Raw genomic sequence first — 26,636 nt, 5'->3', positions numbered from 1 at the left:
GATTCACCATTGGTTGCTTAAATAAGGATGATCCAATCAGCTGTTTGCTGCTTTTACTTGAACTGGGGCTGCATCTATCATTGGCAGTCCCACACAGCTGATAAAAAACCGTTTTTACTCTGTATACTCCTGGATACTTAGCAAATGCTCATCTTCATAGGGAGGTCAGTACTATCTTTCAATACAATGTTTCATACTACTTGGGTTCTACTGTACAATGGAGGACCGAAGCTGGTGGTTGCCATTAGACAAGTCTGAACCTACTCTCTAATAAATAACAGCCATAAGTTGTTAGAGAGTAGGTTAAGACTAGACATTAGAAGCCACTACTTCACAGTCAGGGTGGCTAGGATCTGGAACCAACTTCCAAGGGAAGTAGTTCTGGCTCCTACCTTGGGGGTCTTTAAGAGGAGGCTTGACGGTTACCTAGCTAGGGTCATTTGAGCCCAGTTTTCTCTCCTGCCCAGGGCAGGGGGTCGGACTAGAAGATCTGTAAGGTCCCTTCTGACCCTACATCTATGAATCTATAAACCTATGACACTGCCCTGTATGAATAGACAGTTCATATAAAAAAGAATGTCTTTAAATAAAAGTTAATGAAATCTGTACAAAATTAGAAAAAGAATCAGTTTAAATGTGCTGATGATTAACCCCCTTGAAGATATATATCTTATACTGAATGGAAAAATGAGCAAATGATTAACACTTGTCAAAAAAAGTAGAAGGTGCTGACACAATAAGCTGAGATTTATATGAAAAGGATCCTTTTTCTCTTCTTCTCCAGGGTATTAGAGTACTTCCTCCATTCCCCTAGACTGCATTTGTTAACTCTGAAATTGCTCTGAAGACTAGAAAGATTTTGAAAGCACTGACAACTTTGCAAAGAAAAAAGTAAATCGACATTTTATCTCCTACCCACCTGCTTTCAGGAGGTGGATGTGAAGACTGGATAGCTTTTATGCATTGTAAAAACTTGCATAATTTAAAACTTTGGGCTACACATTTCAAATTGACTTGACCCTTTCCCCTCCCCAGGCATATACACATGCACAAACACTGTCTTTACAGCCTTCTCCAAATAACTATCTTCTCTAATTTATTCATGCTTGTCTTTTACAGTGGCTAAAAAAGCATTTTAATTAATGTTTCAGTCAGAAACCTCACTCAGTTTGTGCTTAAGAATTGTGCTTATGCATGACTCATTGTGGAATTCAAGAGTATTCTTTGAAAGCTCAAGCTTTTGGGCATATCTGAGCTGTAGGAGTCAGAAAGCACACTTCCACCTTTGTAAGAGAGGGAAAAATTGGCAGCATGTAATTGTCCTACCCAGTCTTATCTTATGATTTGAAGCTACATGTGTTAATGTTTGCAAGATCAGGTCTATAAAGAGATTCTTGCTTTCAGCTGGAGGCAGGAGTCAGCTTCTCTTCCTCAAAGCATTTTTTTTCACTTCTGTAGCTGGCCAGAATTCCCCAGGCATGTGCGGAGTTCCTAGCTGTGATAATCAGATGGGTCACTGCACTACATGCTCTACACCTGCCCCAGCATAATGGATGGAAAGAGGCAGAGGGGGAGGACATATCTCCTTCATTAATTCTCAGCTGTTGCATAGTCCTATGAGGAGCTTATCTCTCTGGGATAAAAGCCCATAAGCTGCTTTTATCCTGGGGCAAATATTGGCATAGAGCTTCCCCGTAGAAACAGGAAGCTATTATCAGTTCTTCATGCTTTATCCCTCTTGGCTAAGCAGATTTTGCACTGGAGGGAATCTAGTCTAGTGATTCAAAGACATTATGATCTGTTCCAGAGTGGCCCGTCTTAAATTGAACTGGAATTTTTTGTTTGTTTGTTTACTGAAAGAAGAGAAAACATTCAGGAAAAGCCACAAAGATTAAGCATTTTTAATATTGTTCCAAGGAAAGTAAACAGGGAATCAACAGAAAAATTCATGTAACAGCATAAGATCTGTATCATCATGGGTGTCTTTCTCAAGTTGAGAGCATTGCAAATGTGATGGTTTTATTCACCAGGGGTCAAACATTTTTTGAGCCTTTTCTTAAATAACATAATTTTGAGGTAAATATCCAAGCATGTGCCTTTTTTCTTTCTAATATCAACTTAACTTTCAGTCAAAACTGGAAAAAAAACACAAGACTATTAATTAACTCCACTTTAGACTTAATCGATGCAAGTAAAATGAATAGTAAAAAGTGACTTTGCAGGCACAGAAACATTCATGTGGTAAGCAGGTGTCTGCTCTTGAACCAGTTCTGATAAGCAGAGATGTTAAAGAGACAGAACTGATTCTCTCTCCAGGATAGAATCTGACTTTCTAAAATTGCTTTATCAGACTGAAATCCTGTCTTATTAATTACCAATTTGTTTAAAAAAATAAATATTTGAGCATAAAATTGTTCTGTAGCAATTACATTATGTTTTGCACATGCCACATCTGGCTGACAAGAAGGAAGCATCATGTTCTACACTGTAGGTGATGGCTACTTTAGAAACTTAAATAATTATTATAAAGCCTACTTTTTACGTTACTATTTACGGCTGAAGGAATATGCCAGTTAAGTGGATGGGAAAATTGCCTCATTTAAGGCAACAGGAATCAACAAGATGTAGTTTAGATTTTAAACAAAATTAGAGCTAAAATGTAGATTCCTCAATAAAAAAAAACATTGCTTTTTACCAGCAAAATTATTTTCTGTCAAAAATATAGATTTATAAGAAGTGAAGCAAATGGTCATTAATACTTATTAGACTGGAAAACAAATGGTGGCTCCTAGGCTGGAAGTTTCTGGAAAGCCTCCCAATAGAAGTAGCAAGGACAAGAAACCTGGCTGGCTTTCATATGAAGCATGATATCACTTCATGTATGGGATTTGAATTCCTCTCCCTACTTTGAAAAAAGTTTTCAAGTTATTAAAATGTTCCATTTCAATATTTTAAAAAATTCTGGTTTTCTGTTTTAAATGACTTTTCATTTAAAAATCTAGGTTAGCTGACAGGAAAAATATTTAAAAAGATTGCAACCAAAATCAAATACTCCAATGTGATCAAAATATTCCAATGACCTGGACAGAATGGTTTTTAGATTTAGTTTGTGAGCATTGTTAAGATTTTTGTTACAACTTGGAGCCTACACTGATAAACAAGATCAGGAAGTCTGCATGGGAACAAGGTATGGTGGTGAGTCTAGATGGCAAAGTGGAGAAGGCCAAAGCACCAAAAGCAGGAAACGCAACAGAGTGAAGCAGAGGATTAGGTAAATGGTGTTGACTGTTGCAGGGTGTGGAGAGGGAAAAGAGATCAAGGGAATGGGGAGCAGGACCATGCTGGGCGAGCAGCATTTCCGGAGCAGCTGCTCTTTGAAGCTGGGAGGAGGTGGCGGTGCAGCAGGGGTGCGGCTTGCTGAGATTGGAGAAAAAAAAGCAGCAGTCACAGAGAGAAGGAGCCGTGGAGCAGAGACTGGGGTGGAGGGGCCCCAGGAGCCAGCTCCCGTGAAAAGAGAGGGACTCAACCAGGAGGAGAACCTGGGAGTCTCTGAAGAAGGAAGACAGTCGACTCGTCTCGATGAGGCAAGGGAAGTGGCAGAAGCCATGAAAAACAAAAACAAATGAACCAATAAACAAAAGAGAACAACAGCAGATTCCCAACGGGACAAGTTCAGGTTGTTAGGCCCCAGCCCAAGTCTGGGTTCGTGCCCGGTATGCAAAGGCCAATAAAGATACCAGGGGTGAAAGTATAAAAATGATTTATTGCTAGCAATAAAAGGTGCAAGCGGAATAATCTCCCAAGACAAGCACAAGCACATTCAATACTGAGCCCCTTATATACCAGAGGTTGAATCTTCATAAGCATCCTTGTTTGCTAATTGGTTATAAAGGAGTGACGCAAGGAGTTCTTTACTGAGCATGTCTCTATACCTGTGTTTTAGCTATGTATCTCATTAACGTACATATATGTTCCATTAGCATATATCTTCCCCACCTCGGGGTGTGATTTTTAGTATTTTAATGAGCTCTTTGCTCCAGTACCTCTGATTCTGTTTTTTGTTTTCAAGCTTCCTCTATCTAAGACTGTCTGCTCCTTATCATTGCAGGTGGGCATTCGACACATAACATTCACTTTTGCTTAGGCTTTGCATAGTAGTTTCTAGGTCAAACCTTACATTTCCCTCATCTGGAGCATTTATAATTATTATTAATTATGATTGCTCCATTCAATTTGACTGGTCTTATTACAGAAGATTTTTCTACCTTGGTTCAATTTAAAGCAATTACTGGTACAATTCACTATTAAGAAACATTCAGAAGCATTAGCTGTTGCCTGAACCCGTACAGAAAACATGTCTCTGCTTTTCTCTTTTACAATAGTCCCCCACTTATATATATCCTGATATGTATTTTCCTTCTTTACATCTTTCAGCATAGTATAATTCTGTAAAATTTTCAAAGGGGTAGGTACTGCAATTAAGCATGAGGTAAAAACCAGATGAGCATTGATCCCTCCTGCCAAGCAGAAGTCTTTCTATTTAATATTTCCCGGGCCAGATAAATCCAGACATTTTCCTGAGGGTCAAATTCTTGTGGTAAAAGATTTTCCCCTCCTATAAGTAGGAGTGGACAAATTAGGGTGCCCCACACTAAAACCTTGAACAATTTCATAATAAGGCTTGTAAAACTTGATCAAAGATTGACAAATTATTCAAAGTTCCTTTCTTTTGAATAGGAATTTTAAGTCCCTTATTGGCTCCACCTTCCACTGTTCTCTGCCGCCGGTCCCGGAGTTTGCAGGAGTTTCTTCTTGTTCTGGTTCAGCCACCGGCTTTAGGCGACTGGAATGTATCCAAGTCTTGATTCCTTCGAGCTTTGCTGCCGTTGGGGTCGTTAAAAGTACTCTATACGGGCCCTTCCATCTGGCTCGAAGTGGTTCCTCGTTCCAATCTTTCACAAGAGCGTAACTTCCAGGTAATAATCGATTTTCCGGGGTAGGAGACTGGTTCTGTGTCTGCAGCACGTCCCGTACCTGCTGATGGATGGAAGACAAAACAGAAACCAAAGACCATACATATTCTCTAATCATTCCCTCTCCTAAAACATGTAACTGTTGTTCAGTACCCATGGGCAGACTCAGAGGGTAAGGCTTACCATACATTATCTCAAATGGGCTTAATCCCAATTTAGAATGTGGTGCGACCCTTACTCGCAACAGGGCCAAGGGTAGGGCCTCTGGCCATTTGAGTCGAGCTTCTTGGCAAATCTTTGAAAGGTGTCTTTTTAAGGTCTGATTCATACATTCCACCTTTCCACTGGACTGGGGTCTCCAAGGGGTGTGTAAATGCCAGCTGATTCCCAGGAACTCAGAAACCTTCTGAGTAATTTGTGCAATGAAATGTGGGCCATTGTCTGACCCTATTCCTTTTGGAAGTCCGAAGCGAGGTATGATTTCTCGTAGGAGTGCCTTGACCACCTCTCAGGCTTGGGCAGTCCAACATGGGAAGCACTCAACCCAATTAGAGAAAGTGTCCACAAAGACAAGGAGATATCTCATCCCCTGTTGCCGGGGTAACCCAGTAAAATCCACCTGCCATTCTTCTCCTGGCCCATTGCCTATTCTCTGATGTCCTGAAGTTTCTTTTCTCCCTCCTTTTGGGTTATTTCTCTGGCAGACCACACATGTCTCTGATACCTTCTTGGCAGCCTCTCTTAATCCCACTCCAGTTACATAGTGACTGATCCACCTTATCAGGGCCCTGGGTCCATAGTGGGTGCCATGATGAGCTCTCTTCACTACCACATGAACCCAGGCAGCTGGGATGATAATGCGGCCATCCTTTGCTACTAGCCACCCGTGCTCCCCCTTCTTTGCTTGAAACTCTCTTATCAATTGTTTGTCTCTTTCCCCATACTGTGGTGTCACAGGCTGGTATAAGTCTGGGAGGAGAGGTAACAGATTACTTACTTCGGGCAGCAAGTCTGTCTGAGGTTTTTTAGCTGCTTTCTTTGCTGTAGCGTCAGCAAATCGATTACCTTTTGTGGATGAATCATCATTTTTCTTTTGATGAGCTTTGCAGTGCATTATCGCTACTTCTTTTGGTTCCCAGACTGCCTTAAGGAGGGCTTTTATCTGCTTGCTATGTTTAATGCCTGTTTCTTTTGAATCAAGTAGACCTTGCTCTTTCCATAGTGCTCCGTGAGCATGTAAAACAAGGAAAACATATTTAGAGTCAGTATAAATATTGACAGTTTTGTTGGCCGCCAATTGCAAAGCCCGAGTCATAGCAATGAGTCCAGCCTTTTGAGCTGAAACAGATGGGTTTAAAGGTCCTGCTTCTATCACATTCTGTGCAGTCACGATAGTGTATCCGGATTTTCGAATTCCATTCTCTATACTCGAGCTGCCATCAGTGTAGAACTCCAGGTCAGCTTTTTCAAGAGGTCTGTCTCTCAAATTTGGTCTTGAAGAATAAACAGTTTCCAATGTTTGCAAACAGTCATGCACAAGATCTGGTGTGTCACCCATAGATGGCAACAGTGTTGCTGGATTTACATTGCGAGAAATGGCTAATTTTATTTCAGGCTTATCTAGGAGGATGGCCTGATATCGAGCCATTCGTCCCGGAGTTAACCAGTTCCCTCCTTTCTGTTCCAAGACTGTAAGTACCGCATGAGGAATATATACAATCATTTCATGGCCTAGGGTTAATTTTTCAGCTTCTTGTATTAGCAGACAGGTAGCAGCAACAGCCCGGAGACAAGCAGGCCATCCACATGACACAAAGTCTAATTTTTTTGAAAAATATGCCACTGGTCGTTGCCAGCTACCCAATTTCTGTGTTAAGACTCCCACGGCTACCCCACCTCGGTCATGCACAAAAAGGGAAAAAGGCTTACTCATGTCCGGTAGTCCTAAGGCGGGTGCTTCAATGAGAGCCTGCTTTAACTGGCAGAATGCTTGCTCACACTCTTCAGTCCATTCGAGTACCTTTTCATCTCCGTGTGTTGCCTCATATAGAGGTTTTGCAATAACCCCAAAATTTGGAATCCAAATCCTGCAAAAACCTACTGTACCTAAAAATCCTCGTAGTTGTTTCTTTGTTATTGGGGGTGCGAGCCGGCATATAGCTTCTTTTCTTTCAGGCAACAGGGCTGTAATTCAAATCCCAAATATGTGACCTTCTGGGATATGGGCTGCATCTTTTTCCTGGAAACGCGATACCCTTGTTGACCCAGAAAATTAAGGAGGCAAATTGTTCCTTCCAGGCAGCTTGCTTCAGTGGTGGCTGTTAAAAGCAAGTCATCTACATATTGCAAAAGAGCACAGGACAGTGGCAATTCTAGCCTGCGTAAATCCTTGCTTAATGCATTGCCAAATAAGGTTGGGCTGTTTTTAAATCCTTGGGGTAAAACAGTCCAGCACAACTGAGTCTTAATGCTAGTACCTGGGTCTTCCCATTCAAATGCAAATATTTCCTGAGATCCCTTCTCTACCGGTATACAGAAAAAAGCATCTTTTAAATCAATAACCGTAAACCAATTATGATCTGGGTTCAAAGCAGATAGCAAGGTGTACTGATTAGGCACGGCCAGGTATATACTCACAACCACTTTATTTACAGCTCTCAAGTCTTGGACGAAACGATATTCATTACTCTTAGGCTTCTTCACAGGCAAGATGGGTGTGTTAAAAGCTGATGTACATTCACAGAGAAGGCCATACTCCAGGAACCGTTCAACTAACGGCTTCAGTCCTTTCCTGGCTTCCATCCGCATTGGATATTGTTTCACACATGGAGGCTGGGCCCCTGGCAAAAGTTGAATCTTCACAGGGTCAGCATTTTTAGCCTTCCCAGGTCGGTGACCTGCCCATACCCATGGAACAACAGCATCGAGCAGGGGTTGAGGAATATCTGGTGTACTCTCCTCTTGGAGAAGGCCGAGAAGGCAAGCCTGTAAATGCCACCCCTTTTCAGGAGGCACCGTTAAAAACATTTGCCCATCCTGGAACGACAACGTAGCTTGCAGTTTACAGAGGAGGTCTCTCCCTAAAAGGGGAACGGGGCAGTTTGGCATGTACAAGAATTGATGGGTAACATCGGCCTGCCCAATATTACAGGTCATTGGCTGTAGGAAGGATCGTGTTACTGCCTTCCCTGTAACCCCTACCACCGGCACAGTCTTTTTACTTAAAGGTTTCAGTTTTTGAGTTAAAACAGAATGGGCAGCACCTGTATCTACAAGAAAATCTACCAATTCATCTCTGTCCCCTAGTTGCATTTTAACCAGAGGCTCGTCAGGGGACACTGGGATCTGGGTTATCTTTCCCTCCCGGGCCTCCGGTCCCCTTCAATCTGAATCCCTTCCAAAAGCGAACAATCCACTGCTCTCCTCTTTTTTCTTTTCACCTTCCCCAACTTTTCAATAAGGGCATTCCCGCTTCCAATGTCCTTTTCGTTTGCAAAAGGCACATTGATCTTTCTCTAATGGACCCCGTCTCTGCGGCTCAGGATCCCTCATCTCTAGGTTTTCTCGTGATTGCAGCTGCCACTAGGGCTGCCTGCATTTTCATCTTTCTCTCCTCTTTCTTGTCCTGTTTCTTTTCCTGAACACTTTCTCGGTTAGTAAATACTTGGTAAGCAATGTCTACTAGTTGGGAAATAGGCATACCTGTTGCTCTGTCTGCCTTCTGCAACTTCTTTCTAATGTCTGGTGCACTCTGAGCCATAAAGATCATATTTACCATGCGAGCGTTCGATGCATCCTCCGGATCCTCACGAGTGTATTGTCTGAAAGTATTGTAAATTCTTTCCAAAAAAGCACTCGGGGTCTCATTAGCCTCCTGTTGAATCTCATACACCTTACTGAGATTTTGAGGTTTTTTTCACAGCATTTCTCAATCCTCGGAGGATATATTCTCGATAGGCATGGATGGAGGTCATATCTTGGTCTGGTTTCCAATCTGGCTCCTGGATGGGGACATGATCGTCTCTATTTCCTTGCAGGTTCCCTGCAATAATTTCCTTTTCCACGTACTCACGAGCTTTGTTCACTACCATTCTCCTTTCCTCTGGTGTCAACAAGATATCTAGAAGAGACTGAACATCTGCCCAAGTTGGGTTATGGGTTTTGAAAATCGTTTTAAACTGGTTCTGTACCTTTTCAGGATTCTCTCTCAAGCTGGGGTTATTGTTCTTCCAATTATACAAATCTGAGGTATTAAAAGGAATGTGCACAAAGGTTCGACGGTAGGTTGGCTCACCGTCATCTTCGAGAGGCCCGGGTACCACTTGTTCTCTTAGGGGAAATACCCCATTTCCCTTCCCACGGCCAGAATCAGATTCCCTGTGATATTTTCCCTTAACCCCGGAGTCTGCTTCTAACTGTACTCTCCATCCTCCTCCCGGGCTTATATCAGGAGAAGTCGGGGAGTTTGGAGATTGCCAAACACCTGACGGCCATGGTTGGCGCTGCTCCAGATCCCTATGTCGGGGAGTATTTACAACTTCTGCCTCAGGGGGGGAAGAAGCAGGAAGAGCAGATGCCAACGAGGAATCAGATGAATCAGGAGGAGGAGGAGGAAGAGGATAAGGTAAAGGCAACACAGGGGGAAGAGCCTCCGGCTCCGGACAGTCCAGGACAGGATTTGCAGCTGGTCGAGCCACAGCCATCTCACAGATCCCAACCCCCTCCCCCAATCCACATTCCTCCAAAACTTTTTTATCTCTACAAAGAGACATAAACGCTTGCGCATACATCAATTCCTCCCATTTACCATTCTGCCGGCAGAACAAAATCAATTGTAAGATGGTATTATAATTAACACTTCCCTCCCGAGGCCAATATTCTTTATCATCTAGCTGATAGCGTGGCCATGCAGTTTCACAGAAGAATTTAGCTTTCTTCTTAGTCATAGCATCCTCACCAAACTCTGCCCAATGTCTCAATACACAAGAGAGGGGGGTACATTTGCTAACCTTACTGTTAATAGTACCCATTTCAGGACTGCCTTCCCGGTTCTGACTGTCCGACTTACCTGGGATCCAGGGATCTGTTTTTAGTCCTTGTCCTCACAGGGGAAAAATCACTGGTCTTGGACTCAGGCCAGACAGAATACTTACAGAGATAATCCCAGGCAGACGTACTGACGGTAGGCCTTATGCCCTTTCTACCCTCTCACCCAGGTGCCTGTTACTGATACTTTCACTATATGGCATTGCACCGTTAGGCTACTGCCGCCTCAGTGATCCAGCTTCTCCTGAAACAAAAGTCTCACCGGGAAAAGAAATCCCGGGGCGCGCTCGACTTTTGATAAGAAGAAGCAGATAAACCGGTCGTCAGTTAGTCCGGGCAAAGCTTATCTATGGCAGTCCCATCTGGGGTGCCAAAAACTGTTAGGCCCCAGCCCAAGTCTGGGTTCGTGCCCGGTATGCAAAGGCCAATAAAGATACCAGGGGTGAAAGTATAAAAATGATTTATTGCTAGCAATAAAAGGTGCAAGCGGAATAATCTCCCAAGACAAGCACAAGCACATTCAATACTGAGCCCCTTATATACCAGAGGTTGAATCTTCATAAGCATCCTTGTTTGCTAATTGGTTATAAAGGAGTGACGCAAGGAGTTCTTTACTGAGCATGTCTCTATACCTGTGTTTTAGCTATGTATCTCATTAACGTACATATATGTTCCATTAGCATATATCTTCCCCACCTCGGGGTGTGATTTTTAGTATTTTAATGAGCTCTTTGCTCCAGTACCTCTGATTCTGTTTTTTGTTTTCAAGCTTCCTCTATCTAAGACTGTCTGCCCCTTATCATTGCAGATGGGCATTCGACACACAACATTCACTTTTGCTTAGGCTTTGCATAGTAGTTTCTAGGTCAAACCTTACAAGGTCATGTTCATTTTTGTTTTTTCTGTTTTGTTTCCCCAGTTTAATTTGGGGATCCTGATCAGGACAGTTGGTGTTCTGGGAGCCAAAAAGAGAAAGGGAGAAAAGAAACAAGAGACTGAAGGACGTTTCTTTGTAGTTTAATGAATGAAAGACAAAAACAGTTAAAATCATTGAAGTTACCTATGTTCATGCATGTTGTTTTACATTAAATAAACCCAACAAAGTGTCCTGGAAAATTGAAATAATAAAAACCATTTAAAAAGAGTATTTTGGTTTACAATAAAGCGAACTGATCAACCACATAAAGAAACAAGTGCATTTTTTACAGCAATAAAGTGTCTAGGGGTTTGTCCTGAGGAGTAGGAAGCAAGACACCAATCGACAAGAAAAAGGTTCTATCCATATTGCTGGGGTCATTCTGCATTCATAACACCTCCCAATGGATAACTTTGAATAAGATCAAAACGTGGCGGGAAAGAGTCAGTTTTAAAACGTGGAACTACTCCAGTCGGGCTTCCCAAGAGGTAAGAGGAAACAAAGGGAACACCCACCGACACACAGAGGTCAGAAGAGAAAGTCTCATGTTGGAGAAGTGGCTGGGCCCAGGGAATTGCAAATGCTGACCAGCACCTGCAAGTAGTCTATGGGTTGAAAACACATGGTAAATCTGGGGCCTGATGGAATCATATAAGTCTGATTCTTACATACTGGGTGCATCTACACATGCAATTAATGTGACACAATAAACTCTGGCGTCATTTAAGCCGGAGGAAACTGCTCCCAGGTGCAAAGTCTACATGCACACTCAGGGTATGGATACCTTTAAGAGTGTTATGTATAAATTGTTACATTGGCCCAGGTATTGCAGGAGGGAACAGGAAAACTGTAGGCAAGGCACTGCTCTCTGGATAAACAAGCTTTATCATTCTGTAAGCTTAACTCCTTGGTCTTTTGAAAACAACACATGGTTCCAGGAGTGGGATGTGAAGACAAAAAATGGAGCATCTCAGAAATCCAGAGGAGTTAAAGCTGTCCAGCAATGCAACAGAAAACTGGAAGAAATTTAAAACGTGGAAGTACTCCAGTCGGGCTTCCAGCTTTGCCATATATATGATGGCCAGTGGAGCTACAGAGTAGGAAGATTCACTCAAGGTAGCAATTTTTATAAAATATAGCAGGCTCGAAAGCTCTGTCACTTTATAATAGCCTAGAACTATCAGAAGCAGAACAGAAAAGCTGTGGCACAGTAATAAAAAAAGTTGGAGGAATATTGTATACCCAAACAAAATAAAACCTTTGAACAGTATAGTTTCCACATGAGACAGCAAAAAGAATGTGAAACAATAGAGGAGTTTGATAAGACCTCAGGCTCCTGAGCCAGACATGCAACTTTGGACACATAAAAAAGTCTATGATCAAAGACCAAGTAGTATTGGGTATAAGAAGTACAAGCCTCAGGAAAAGACTGCTAGAGAATCCCGAGCTTAATTTGGAAAAGGCAGTTAGAATGTGCCAAGTGGCCAAGATAAGAAATGCCAGGCTGCAGAAACTGGAGGAAAAAACAGAACCAACTGAGCTAGACAATAGGGTGTGTGAAGCTTTGGTAGCCGATGTGATTTGAAGGAGATTTTTCCCAATTCAGTGGCCAAATCTCCAAATCTGACTCAAATCAGAAGACCCATTAAAAGGACTGAATCAAATTGGAAGCCTCCAAAGCATTGCAGAGCCACTGGCGGGAATATTCGAACGCTCGTGGCGCACGGGCCAAGTCCCGGAGGACTGGAAAAGGGCTAACGTGGTCCCCATTTTCAAAAAGGGGAGGAAGGAGGACCTGGGCAACTATAGGCCAGCCAGTCTCACCTCCATCCTTGGTAAAGTCTTTGAAAAAATTATCAAGGCTCACATTTGTGAGAGCCCGGCAGGGCAAATTATGCTGAGGGGAAACCAGCACGGGTTTGTGGCGGGCAGATCGTGCCTGACCAATCTAGTCTCTTTCTATGACCAGGTTACGAAATGCCTGGACACAGGAGGAGGGGTGGATGTCGTATACTTAGACTTCAGGAAGGCCTTCGATACGGTATCCCACCCCATACTGGTGAACAAGTTAAGAGGCTGTGATGTGGATGACTACACAGTCCGGTGGGTGGCGAATTGGCTAGAGGGTCGCACCCAAAGAGTCGTGGTGGATGGGTTGGTTTCGACCTGGAAGGGTGTGGGCAGTGGGGTCCCACAGGGCTCGGTCCTTGGACCGATACTCTTTAATGTCTTCATCAGCGACTTGGACGAGGGAGTGAAATGTACTCTGTCCAAGTTTGCAGAAGACACAAAGCTATGGGGAGAAGTGGACACGCCGGAGGGCAGGGAACAGCTGCAGGCAGACCTGGATAGGTTGGACAAGTGAGCAGAAAACAACAGGATGCAGTTCAACAAGGAGAAATGCAAAGTGCTGCACCTAGGGAGGAAAAATGTCCAGCACACCTACAGCCTAGGGAATGACCTGCTGGGTGGCACAGAGGTGGAAAGGGATCTCGGAGTCCTAGTGGACTCCAAGATGAACATGAGCCGGCAGTGTGACAAAGCCATCAGAAAAGCCAATGGCACTTTATCGTGCATCAGCAGATGCATGATGAATAGGTCCAAGGAGGTGATACTTCCCCTCTATAGGGCGCTGGTCAGATAGCAGTTGGAGTACTGCGTGCAATTCTGGGCGCCACACTTCAAGAAGGATGCGGATAACCTGGAGAGGGTCCAGAGAAGGGCAACTCGTATGGTTAAGGGCCTGCAGACCAAGCCCTACGAGGAGAGACTAGAGAAACTGGACCTTTTCAGCCTCCGCAAGAGAAGGTTGAGAGGCGACCTTGTGGCTGCCTATAAGCTCATCACGGGGGCACAGAAGGGAATTGGTGAGTATTTGTTCACCAAGGCGCCCCCGGGGGTTACAAGCAACAATGGCCACAAGCTAGCAGAGAGCAGATTTAGACTGGACATTAGGAAGAACTTCTTCACAGTTCGAGTGGCCAAGGTCTGGAACGGGCTCCCAAGGGAGGTGGTGCTCTCCCCTACCCTGGGGGTCTTCAAGAGGAGGTTAGATGAGTATCTAGCTGGGGTCATCTAGACCCAGCACTCTTTCCTGCTTATGCAGGGGGTCGGACTTGATGATCTATTGAGGTCCCTTCTGACCCTAACATCTATGAATCTATGAATCTATGAAAAGCAATTCAGAGAGATTTGGAGATTCAGAAGGCTTGCAGCAAAAAGAAACTGAGAAGAGAGAGGGGGACAGGGTGATCTTCCATATATAGAAAAGGCTGAGAGGGGGACGAAGATTGCTCTGATATCAACCTCTGTAGCTTGCCAGTGACTGTGATCTTTCTCCGAGTCCCCTTCCAATCACAGTGATCTGGGGGAGGGATGTACAAACAACATATAAACCTATGTTTGAAGTGATCTTTGCCTTTTGTGAGCTGTCTCTCTCTTGGAGCAGCAGCGTCTAAAAGGCTCTGTTTTGCTATCTAGTCTCTTGCTAGCTAGTCTCTCTTCTTGTAAGTTGTATCCAATCCTTTCCTACTTACCCTTACCTACAGTTCCTATTGTTATCCCTATACATTCCTTTCAACTTATTCTTCCCCCAAAATCCTCTTATTTGTTCTTTTTAGTCTGTCTTCTTTCCCCCCACAAAAAGAAATCTGTGTTTTCCCTGACAGTGTGTCATCACTGTGCAGGAAAGCACAACATATATTACACACACACACACACACACACACACACACACATATGTTTTGCAGCACACTAAAAATTATGAAGTGTGCTTGAAAGGCAGGTGCCAGGTCTTCTGGCAGGGAAGGGAAAGGAGGCAGAGGGAGAGCTGCAAGTTCCCTGCACCCCAAATATAGATGCACTCTCTTTCCAAGCCATGATGAGTCTTCTGCTGCTAGTGGGAGCAAGGAGGTGGGAGCACTGCCTGCAACTGCACCACGACCACTAACACCACTAAACAGCAACAACATGACATTCTCCACCCCAATTTCAGTTCCCCTGTGAGCCTTCTAGTGCCAGAGAAGAGCTGTATCGGGAAGCAGAGGAGCTGAGGGCCATAGTGAAGGCAATTCTGGGGAAGGAGGGGGAATCTGAGTTTGTGTTCCACACCCTTCAATGTCCCCCTAGAGGCAGGTCTCCTTCTCTGGAAGGAACTTTGGAGGAGGTTGTGGGGGCAGGTGACTCAGCTCCTGTTGTGCCTCTGCCTGGTGAGTAGAGGTATAAGGCAGGATCCCTACTTTCAACCAAGAAGCAGGTAGGTAATGTAGTGTGGGATCATTTTGAGTTGGTAGATGATCCCACGTATGCTACCTGCCAGCATCTGAAGGCAGACCAGCTGGGGCAAGGACATGAAACACTTCACCACCATGGCAATGCTACTGCATCTCAGGAGGCAGCACCCCTTTGCCCTTGTTCCTCCTCAGCCTGGCAACAGTGGGAGTGTGCCCAAAAAGAAGTCCACCTCTCGCTCCAAAGCCCTGTCCCCAAGAAGCAGAGGCAGGCCACCCTGGACCAGTGGGGGAAAGGCAGAGACAAAGGGGAAGGCATGTTCCAAAGGCAAGCAAGGTCACCCAGAGCACTAGGGAGATGCTTGCTCTGGATGGCCAGTCTCTCTCCCTAGTTGAGCAGCCAGGGCTCAGGCAGCTCATGGCACTCATGGCCCCATTGTACCATTGTTCCACATGGCAAGGGAGATCATGGTGGCCATGAACCGCATAGTGCAGGGGTGGCTCATTGAGCAAGCCAAGCTCACCTGTGGGTTCATGTTAACCGACCTGCAGCCAGGTGTGGCAGGATTTGGTGTGTGGCACACAAGTTCCACCTCATAGTCAGGGATGCCTTGGAGGGGGAAAGGGCTCCCAGTGATGGCACCATCACTACCAGCCAGCTCATTTCAAAATTCAGGAAGGTGGTGGGCTACTTCCACTGGAGCATCAAGGGAGGCAAGATGCTGTGGGACAAATAGGCAAAGCTCAGCATCACACAGCACAAAATCATGCAGGATGTGGAGACTTGGTGGAACTCCACATACCTGATGCTGGACAGGGCTGGTCAAGCAACAGAAGGCCATCCATGAGATGGCCTTGCTCAGGGACATTGGGATCAGTGCCACCCTTAACAAAACTGAGTAGGATACCATCTCTCAGATCTTGGTGGTCCTCAAGCTGTTCCTTGAGGACCACCAAGAGCCTCAGTGCTGGCAATACCCTCTTTAGCCAGGTGATCCCCATAGTGAAGGAGCTTGAGAATGAAATGGAGAAGTTCCAGGGGATCGATTTTCCTGGCTGGGGCAAGTCGTTTTCACCAGAGGCGCAGGCACTGGTGAAGCAGCTGAAGGAGGGCATCAAAAAATGGATGGATCCATTGCGACCCAGTATGGTCCACGTGCTGCTGGACATATGCAACCCAAGGGTGAAGGGGAGCATCTACATCAACAATACCCTTGATCACTGGACAGAGGTGCTGGTGAAGAGAGTCAGGGAGGCAGAAGGGCAGAAGTGGGGGGACGTGGAAGAGGGGGATACATTTTCCCGTACCAGCACTCCAACCATGAGCCAATCTCCTCCACCACAGCTGCTGCCAATGTGGGCCAAGGACACGGCTTCAATATTGGGGTCCAGAGGCACCAGACCCCACCATCAGGCAGGTAGCACAGAGGCCTCAGTGGCTACCTATCTCCTTGAAACATGGCCCTTCAGAGGACATGAAGTGTGGCCCTTGGCCTATTGGGCAACCTGCAGCCAGGTGTGGCAGAATCTGGCCATGGTTGCCTGGGAACACCTGCCCTGTCCACCGACCAATATTCCAAGTGAGAGGGTTTTCAGCATTGCTGGTGATGTAGTGACACCCCACTGCACCTCCGTGGATCCTGCTTTGGTGGAGCAGCTGGTGTCCCTGAAGATGAACCTCCCACTGCTGGGGTTCCCCCCAAAGCTCCAAATCCAGATGGAGTGAGTGCCACCCTCCTCACTCCACAGCTATTTGCTTTTTTTATTGCTTTCAGAACCTCTAGGTGCACTTTCACAGAAACCCCTGCACCGCTCTGCCTGAAACCTGGCAGCCCTCATACCCATACAAGGGGCTACCATCCCTGCTGTTTTTGTCCCACTCTGCTTTAACACACACAAATTATATGAGTTTTCCTTTCAATAGTTTGAGGTGCACTTTCACAGAAAGCCCTGCACCACTCTGCCTGAAACCTTACAGGCCTCATGCCCTCATGAGGGGCTACCATCCCTGCTGTTTTCATCCCACTCTACATTAACACACACAAGTGATATTTCACAGAAAGGTGCAAAAAATTTTGAAGGTCTTGATGGAACTAGGGTTTATATTGATGATATATTAGTTTGGGAAAATACTATGGAAGAACATGATTGAGGCTAAGAAAGGTACTAGAAAGAGCTCACAGAGCAGACTTGAAAATGAACAAAGAAAAACAGAAATTCAGGGTCAAAGAAATAACATATCTGAGAGAAAAGCTCTCTGAGAAAAGGGTGCATATTGATCCTGCAAAGGTTAAAGCCTTTAAAACATGCCACCCCCTACAGATAAGGAAGGAGTGCAAAAATTGCTAGGAATAATCAATTTTGTAGGTAAATATTTACCTAACTTAGCAGAGTAGACCAAACACCTTAGGTCACTCCTACAACAGAATGCTCAGTGGATAAGGAAATATGAACATGAAGCTGAATTTAAAAACTTGAAGGAAAAAATAATGAAAGCCCCAGTACTAAGATACTATTATGCTAAAGAACCATTCAATTGTTAACAGATGCTTCTAAAGAAGGCATTGGAGAAGCTTTGCTTCAACAACATGGAGACAGCTGGCGACCAGTGGCCTATGTATCTAGGGCACAGAGTGTCTATATATGAACAAATTAAGAAAAAAAGTTTAGCTCTGGTATATGGCTGTAAGAAATTTCATATATTCATCTATGGGAAGCCTGTGAGAGCTAAAACTGATCATAAACCTTTGGTAACTATAGCAAAGAGAGGGTTATTAGACTTGGCAGCCAGATTACATAGACTTTTTCTTTCAACTGCCAATGTATGATCTAGACATACAGTACACATCAGGAAAACATCTACTTATTGCAGATACATTGTCCAGAGCAATGGGAAATGACAGAATTCTGGATTCAGACACAGTATTTGTTAATCTAATTAAAAGAGTGATTCCTGTCACAGATCAAACGTGGGCACTGACTGCAAAAGCTACTGTTCAGGACACCACATTGAAAAAAGTGATAACAGCTATTTGTGCTGGTTGGCCTGGAAAACATAGACCTAGCCCCACTCTCAGTTCAAGGAAGAGCTGTCAGTACTGGATGGCATTTTGTTCACAGGCCCATGACTTGTTGTTCCAGCAGTGCTAAAGAAAAACATGTTAAACAGAATACATGAAGGGCATCCAGGCACTGAAAAATGCAAAAGGAGAGCAAGGGGTACTTTATATTGACCCAACATAAATAATGACTTAAAAGATTCTGTAAAAGCTTGTACAAACATGCCTAAAGTACAGATCAGCACAAAGAAACAGGCCCATGATGGTCACGGCGGAGCCCATAGTTCAACTTATCCATGCACGCAGGAAAAAATTATGTATTAGTGAAGGATTATTATTCTCACGAGCCTGAAATTGCACTGCTCGAGAGCACAACAGCAAACCATGTTATAACTCACATCAAACTGACTTTTGCTAGACATGGGATTCCACAAATTGTAAGAATGGACAATGGACCTCAATTCAACTGTCTTGAGTTTAAAGAATTTTCAAACAAAATGGATTCCGTCACAACACTCCAAGTCCTAAATACCCACAATCCAATGGTCTGGTGGAAAATGGAGTGCACATAATGAAGAAACTGTTGAAAAAAGCTACAGATTCACACACTGATGTTTACCTGTCACTCTTAAATTATAGAGCAACACCCATGAAACATGGATTGTCCCCGGCAGAAGTGCTGTTTAACAGGAGAGTCAAAACCAGGCTGCCAAATGTTGTGGATGATGCTCATCAGAATGAAAGGCAAGACGTGAAAACAGTTTTAAAAATTGACAAATTCAAACAAAAATGGTACTATGACAGGGGTTCCCTGGAGATACCACAACTGCACAACAAAGATGTGGTGTTTATTTCAGATGGATGAAAGTGGAAACAAAAAGCACTAGTTTCTCATCAAGTAGCTTCCATATCCTATAAAGTAGTCATACCAGAAGGGCAGATGTTAAGAAGGAACAGACAACACTTGCAGCTCGTAAAAGGGAGAAAAGAAGCAGCATTGTGAGATCCACCAAAGGAAACAGAGCTGACATCAAAGCAACAAGAAATGATCAAGGAGATTGAAAATGACACAAAAGTAGAGACATCTGAATAAGGAAACCAAACAAGAACTGAACCAATGAGGACTGAAAATGAAGAGAAACTGAAAAGATCACTTACAGTATGTGTAGATAAAACGGGGGCCCTAAATTGAAGTGGTGGGTTTTTAAAAACTCCGCTTCAATCTAGGGCCAATTAAACCCCCGTGTCATGCACACACCTGATTTACCTGCCTCTCTGGTGGCAGGGAGGGGAGGGCGAGTTTCCGGTGGGCGGAATGGTCTCTGGGCTGGGGGCGGGGGGCTGGTGCTTCCCTCTGTGGCAGTGGCTGCCCCCTCCCCCAGGTGACATCCACCCATAGGCACCCGGCTTGGGCGGTCCTGTGGGGCACCGCATCCATGGAGGGAAGCACCAGGCACCCACACATATCAGGCAGGCAGGCAGGCTCCAGGGTGAAAAAAAAAAAAGATCAGGTTCACTGCTTTTCTTGGGCAGAACCTGCCTTCCCAGTCTGCTGCCCAGCTGCCTGCAGGGCTTCCTGCAGAACTACATGGAGCCTGGTGCTTTGCTCCATGGCTATAGGGGCAGCAAACTAAAACTCCTCCTTGGAGTTTTAGTTTGCTGCACCCCAAGTCATTATGCTGCTGAATTTCCTACAGCAGCTAGAATTAATGTGCAATATGCCACCAAGGCATGCAAACACCAACACCATTAAAGCAATGCAAAAGCATTTAATCTGCTTTAAAGTGTTGTGCACACACACCCATTTCGTCTACACATGGCCTTAGAGCTAAAAATTCAACACAAAGACTAATAGAGACCTGTTAAAATGTGCTTTAACTATGGGTTGAACTAAACTTCCAATGTTAATATTACGTGGGGATATGTTACATGTAAAGGAAGATTCATAGATGTTAGGGGCTGGAAGGAACCTCACGATGTGTGGATATCTTTAAGAGTGTTATGTATAAGTTGTTACTTTTGCTAGGGGATTGCAGGAGGGAACAGCAGAACTGTAGGCAAGGTACTCCTTTCTGAATAATTAAGCTTTATCATTTTATAAGCTTAACTCCTTGGTCTTTTGAGAACAACACACCAAGGACAGCAGCAATTTGAGCCATGGCAGAGCTCTGGGTGGCATTCAGTGGCATCAGGACTGCCTGGGGCATTAGGGTGCTGAGAGTGCAGGGCCACGTGGCTAGGCAGCAGGCAGCCCCCACACTTTAATACCCTCATGCCCCAGCCACCGCCTGTCACCATCTATGCAAGCATTTCAATGCGGTTACTTTGCCCTAAGATAGTACTGTCCCAAACAGGGATGGTACTATCTTGCAGCAGAGTTAATTAGTTTACTGCACCTTAATACTGGCACATATGTAGATGATGATGCTTTACAGTAGAGCTAATTAGTTTGCACAGTAAAGCACACATGTACATGCAACCACTTCCTCTTGATTTTAAGCTCAAGTTGGCCCATACCACATAAAACAATTTAGGAAAAAAACTTTAAAATGTGCAGACTGATAAGTGATAGTTGGGCTGAGAGTCTGAGTCAACCAACAGGAAAGTGAAAGGGTTGAGAGTTTTAGGTAAGCCTACTATATAAGACTGTTCAAATGTAGGGTGGAGGATAAAGGGCCAAGGGCTTCAGCAAGGGCTATTGCTAGGAAGGGCTATATTCTGAGCCCTTTCTGAGCATGTTCAGGAACTAAAAGGAGACTGTGGAGCATGTTCAGGAACCAAAAGGAGACTGTGGAGAGAGGGAGGGAGGAAGGGAGAGAGGTAGGGAATGCCCTCCTGATATTCAGACCAAGGCACCTAAGTCACAGAAGTAGAAGAGATTAAAGGCTTACCCCTTTCAGTAGTTCCTATTGGCAATCTCAGGTGGGTTCTCATTCAGAATACTTACTTTCATTGTTTTCATTCTTGAATCGCTATCTCTTCCCACATATTGTATAGGGGGCCCTTTCTTTTATGTTGTGATTCCATTAGACAACGAAAATTTTTCACAAGTTAGCCACACATTTTTGCTTTGCAGCAAAACATCATTCCCTTTTATAAATCTACCTGCTGCTGTCATTCTCTGGTAGAATCCATGCCTGCCACATGGGAGACCAGGGTTCGATTTCACAGAGTTGCATATAACTACAACCATTGAGGCACCAAATGTCTGGACTTGGTTTGGCCTTTGGATTGTCCCAATGATCTAAAGGGAAGATGGAAGGTCTAGGCAGCCTTTCCTCCTCCATACTCCTGCCTAGGCATGCACACTGAAGGTCTTGGTGACCTTTTATGCATAGACCATGATCCAGAAGGACTGATGGTTGCCTACTGGTTCCTAGGTCATTATAGAAGTAAAAAACACAGTTTTGGGAATTGAAGTAATCAGGTTATGCCAGAATACATAAATTCTGGCCATCTCATTGTGAGATACACTTGGTTATATTTAATAACTATATATTGATTTACTTAGAGGAGCACTGCTTTAGGCATCCAATAATTTAAAACAATATACTCAGGCCTAGAGCTTAGTGCATCTATTAAACACCTAAGTGGTACTTTGGCATCTAAATATGATCCTGTTCCACCAAGCCCAAAAAACCTGAAAAGCTGTTAAAGTATCTGCTTTTATACCATGCTGTTCTCTTACCTTTAGGAAGTAACAAGGAGAAGGAGGACTCACCCCCTTTTGCATTGTTTTTTCAGGAACTGAAGCAGTACAGAATATGATTATACTTAAATGTCTAAGTGCTACTTAGATATTTTATGGTGGAATAGGAAATGCCTGATGTTTTGGAAAACATAAATTAGAACTGAATGAATCATAGATTTGTTTTTGGTTTAATTGCGAAACTGAAAAAAAAATCTTCCAAGGGGAGAACTGGTTGGGCTTGAACCAAAAAACATTGTTCAGTTTGATAATTAGTTTTACTGTACAAGCAATGGAGTTATTGCCATCAGCTTTGTCTGAAGTATCAGTGTAGTGCATTTCCACACTTGAGTGAGGGTTTTGCTGAGTTAGCACCCACTAAATCATTCGTTCCATCTCTTAAGGGGGCTGAATTCCCTATTTTACTATTTTTTTAACAGTCTAGACAAGTTCTTTTGAAACATTATTCTTCATTCAGAGTTTTCTGTCAGGGGGCTATTCCTGGCATTTCTGTACCTACTGGCAATTTATTTGTATTCAATATAAAAAAATATTCACATTGTATGTAAAGTAACACTGATTTGAAAAAAAATGCATGTTTGTTAATTAAATAAGTTATGTGGAGTCATTGTAGCATTTCCCTTTTTTATGAACCACCTCTGTGAATGCATTGTGAAATCATAATGCTTAATTACCCTGACTATATAATTTCAATATAATACTTCTGTACATTTAGAATAGTTTAATGCAGTATGTAATTTTACTTTTACTAACAGGGGCATTTTTTTGTGTTGAGAGAGGGTTTAGAGGGATATAAAACAGAAATAAAAAGAGCTAAAGTCATCTGCTCTGAATTAAAATGATATTAAATAATCCAATTAAAAACTATAGAAAAATACTCTGTCCTGTAAGTCAGATAGTAAAGAATTCTCACCAGGCAAATCTTGGTCCTATGATTAGCCTGTAAAAAAATTGACTAGTGTCTTTGAAGCCAGATTGATTGATTACTCAGACCACCCTTTAAAATACTCATCATTAAGAGAGTTTGTTTTCTCTTAAATGCTATTTCTCAGAGTTTCCTCTTGTAACCATAATTCATAAGAGCCTTTCCCGTTTACTCATGCAGCCATGGGGAAAAAAAGTCCCATAAAGAGCAATAAAACAAAGTTTAAAAATGGATATTCCTTGTGGGAAAAATCCAACCAACTCTCCTACCCCCAAATTCTAACACTTCATTAGTTACTGCAAGTTAATGAAAAAATCAATAAAGTCACAGGGTTGAATCTACAATTTATTATATGTTAAGTTTCCTATAGCTACAGCTTCAACTGTTTGTTACTCTAGTTAGATGATTACAAAGCATGTAAAAGATGTGGATGAAGCTGATCTGTTACATAATTGCCATGACCCAAGAACACTTACCAGGTCTGTAGCTTGATACAGACCTCGTACCATGATACCTCATCTGAGAAACCATTATATAAGCGTACATTGTATAGCACAGATGGACAATGCAGATGTGGACTGATACATCCAAATCCATGATACAGTTCTTGTGATTCTAAAGAATTAAACTCTGATTTTTTAAGGGAGGAATGGAGGTGTTGAGCTTTTACAGTTTACAAAAGATTCTATTTTTACCACATAACCCTAGCATAAATGACTTCCTTGTACTACAGCATCATTTGGTCTTCCCACAGCCACAACTCCTTCTGAGGAAATGGTTCTACAAAATAGACTATAATTATGGGGGAAGATATCCAATACTTCAGTCCACCAATCTACTCTAGCATCAGTCCCAAACCATGAAGTACTTTCCACTGTACATGGCACGTGTTACTAAGACATAGAGCCTCTTTCTATATTGACAGAGGAGAGACTCATGTGTGGAAGGTCCAGGGATCTAAGGCTACAAACAGATGTTGCCTTTGTGCCACCATAAAAAAATGTTATGGGAGCACAAAGTGAAATCAAACAGATGTCCATGCCCTGTGTTGTGCCACAAATGCCCAAATTTATGGCTGTGACCAAAGGTATAAATTTGTGTTGCTATTTTGCAGGAGATGTCTGTTTGCTTTAAGGTGGCACTGCGGGCAGCCTGGAGCTTCCTGCACTCTCCAGCCACCCCAGTCAGGTTTCCCCACTTGCAGAACTGCACCTGGTGACCAATTTATAGGGTAAACCTCTACAAATAGGGAAACCTGGGGGTTTTCTATTTGCAGAGGCATGCCCCAAGGGGTGTCCCATGGGATCAGGCCCTTGAAGCTGTGGGAGCAGCAGAGACCTGATCCTCTGAGATAATGGGCAATGTCTGTTTTCCCCAATGAAACAGATATGGGCAATGTCTGTTTTCCCCAATGCCGGAATATTTCCTGACAGAGCTGATCTGCTTTATTTGGCAACATATGTTTCTATCTGTAGAGAGCCAACCCAAGCTAAGAAGAAAAACTAATGGGTAAAATGGAAAACCTACCTCAATTAAACATGGTGATAGATTCTTTTAAAGTGTAGAAGGTTTTTTTTAATTAAAATTCAAACCATACTGATTCTGACAGGCAGTTGAAAAGGATATTAGTATGCTATGCCAGTGTTTTTACCTTGACACTATTATGTTGTGAAATGCAAGATGAAGGTATTATAATGGAAGTCAATAGGGAAAGCGATCATTTTTATATGGTTTTGTGAAAGCTCCATTGCCATGCCTTTTCAGTTTTCATTCAGTCAATGGCTGGGTTCCTTGGACAATTTGAGACATTGAGAATATATATGTAACCCTAGCCAAGATGCTACCCATGGGCACATCTGGATTCAGGGTCCTGGGGTGTCAAATAGCCTCGGTCAACCTCCAGCCCCTAAGGCTGGAGCCATCTTTCTGTGGAGTGTTCCCTTGTGGTTTCCCCACACACTGGAGGACATATAGTCTTACTATTTACACAGTTTATTATTAACAAAACAGTCAACATATGAATGAGGTTAATATCAAAACAGGACATCAATAATCTAATTGTCAAAGCCATGGTATCAATGAACTAAGAACGCTTTACACCAACTGAATAAAGAACATCCTCAGTACAACTCCCCAACTTAACCTTGAGACTCAAGTGAATTTCAGCAGGAGCACACAGGGTTAACAAAACATCAGCTCTCCTTTACCTTAACAACATAGTAACATTGCTGGTGCAGCACCACTTGCTTCAGAAAGAAGGTGCTGTTCTGCTCTCTGCTAGAGCCTGCATGGGGAAGAGAAGCTTTCCTCTGCTCCAGCTGTCTTTTGTATCTGCAAAAGAAACACACATTGTCCCCACCCCACCCCCCCAAAAAGCACCTTTCCCCAATTCTCAGATACATCCCCTTATGCTGGTACCTGAAACAACCCTTGGTTTATCACCCACACAGCCCCAGGCTGTTTTCTCAGCTAACTCTCCCCAGACTGTCATCCTGCCCTTCTAGGTAAGTCTCCCTTATGACCCTTTTCCTGTCCACAGGTCCCTCTGCCTCACAGAGAGAAAAGGATACCAAGTCTGTCTTCTCCCCATCACTAATTGCAGCTTTTATTTATAGTCACAGCCACCGCTGGCTACAGCACAGTTCTTGCCTGACCTTCTGTGGTCTGGGGCCCCCCTCTCTTCTCTCTGAGCCTGGCTGTGTCCTGGGGCTGAGTTCCCTCCCCTCGCCTGCCTCAGGAGCCAATCAAAAACATGCATATGCTTTTGCAAAACAACTGTGGCTGCAAACTTTCCCACTCTGCCTTTACAGGGATCTTTAGTCCTGTTGCAAGTCTAGCAGCAGCTGTTACATATTTTTTTTTAATCTATTTTTAATCCACTAATGAATTTTGCATTTACAGATATGACCTGTCAATGAACGTGATCATTATCTTTTAGGACTCTAAGGGACTTTCTCTACAGGCACTGCAGCTATGAAATGTTAATGCCTATACAGAAAATCATTTTGTGACTTTGGTGTTGAAAAAAGCATTAAGTGCAATAATATAGATATAAACATAAACCCATCTCAAAGGTAAGATTCTGTATTATGCCTCTGAGGGATACAGAACAGACTTCCAGAAGTGTTGGACTCAAAATATACATTTACATCCTTTGGATAATGAATTGCATCAAAACCAGAACAACCCCTGGCATAATTTAGGCAGCTTTGGCCCTCTAAGCTATAGGAACCACATTTAAAGCTGCCCAGAACCTCCACAACCTCCAGCCTTGTCCTGGCCTGGCACTTTCATGTCCAGATCTGCCCCTGGCATGTTCCTGAGCTAAAACTGTGAAGAGTTATCAGAAGAAAACTGCAGTTTAAAGCAATCAGTTTTCCTTCTGGCAGAAATAGTGCATTTAAAACATTACTCTGGGACCTTAACGTAATGCAAAGATACTAAAAATGTATGAGTCTTGCTGGTTGCCATTTTTTTGTAGAAACCCATTCCTTTCTGCCAATTTCCTATATTTCAGTTAGCATGGTCTTGCATTAACTCAGGATATATTTTCCACTGACTTATGCTGATGGCTAATTCTAAGCCAAAACTTACCTACGAATTTGTTTCCCTTGTCAAGCAGATATGGTTTCTCAATAAACACAGGACAAAATTTGAGATGTTTCATGTTTTTTTTCAGGAAAAGGAAATATCTGGTCAAAAAAATCCCATCAAGTAGAATTGCAGCATTGGGCAGTTAGGCCCAAAAGTGTGTGTGTGAAATGAAATGTTAAATATTT

General features: G+C 43.4%; 1 protein-coding gene across 4 annotated transcripts; it reads right to left on the bottom strand.

Annotated features, from left to right (window-relative positions):
* Window positions 1–1,886: 1,886 nt before the first annotated feature.
* Window positions 1,887–25,548, bottom strand: LOC132248541 (uncharacterized). Of its 4 annotated transcripts, none has more exons than XR_009459763.1 (3): window positions 25,428–25,548; window positions 25,065–25,188; window positions 1,887–5,037 (listed from the first exon to the last, which is right to left on the bottom strand). XR_009459763.1 is itself a non-coding variant. In XM_059721678.1 (2 exons), the coding sequence occupies exon 1, from the start codon at window positions 10,001–10,003 to the stop codon at window positions 8,867–8,869; it is 1,137 nt and encodes a 378-aa protein (XP_059577661.1). In that variant the 5' UTR covers window positions 10,004–12,899; the 3' UTR covers window positions 1,887–5,037; window positions 5,157–8,866. The 4 variants fall into 4 exon arrangements, 2 of the variants coding, with proteins under 2 accessions (XP_059577661.1, XP_059577660.1); XR_009459764.1 differs by having other exon boundaries at window positions 1,887–5,034; XM_059721678.1 differs by lacking the exons at window positions 25,065–25,188; window positions 25,428–25,548 and adding an exon at window positions 5,157–12,899.
* Window positions 25,549–26,636: the final 1,088 nt, after the last annotated feature.

The sequence above is a fragment of the Alligator mississippiensis genome, chromosome 2 (assembly GCF_030867095.1).
Source record: "Alligator mississippiensis isolate rAllMis1 chromosome 2, rAllMis1, whole genome shotgun sequence".
Lineage (NCBI taxonomy): Eukaryota > Metazoa > Chordata > Crocodylia > Alligatoridae > Alligator > Alligator mississippiensis.
Note: the sequence above shows the minus strand (reverse complement) of the source record. Positions and strands in the feature narration are given on the sequence as shown.

Coding starts and splice junctions, on each gene's coding strand:
- LOC132248541 (XM_059721677.1), bottom strand. CDS start 6,906: ATGAGTAAGCCTTTTTCCCTTTTTGTGCATGACCGAGGTGGGGTAGCC.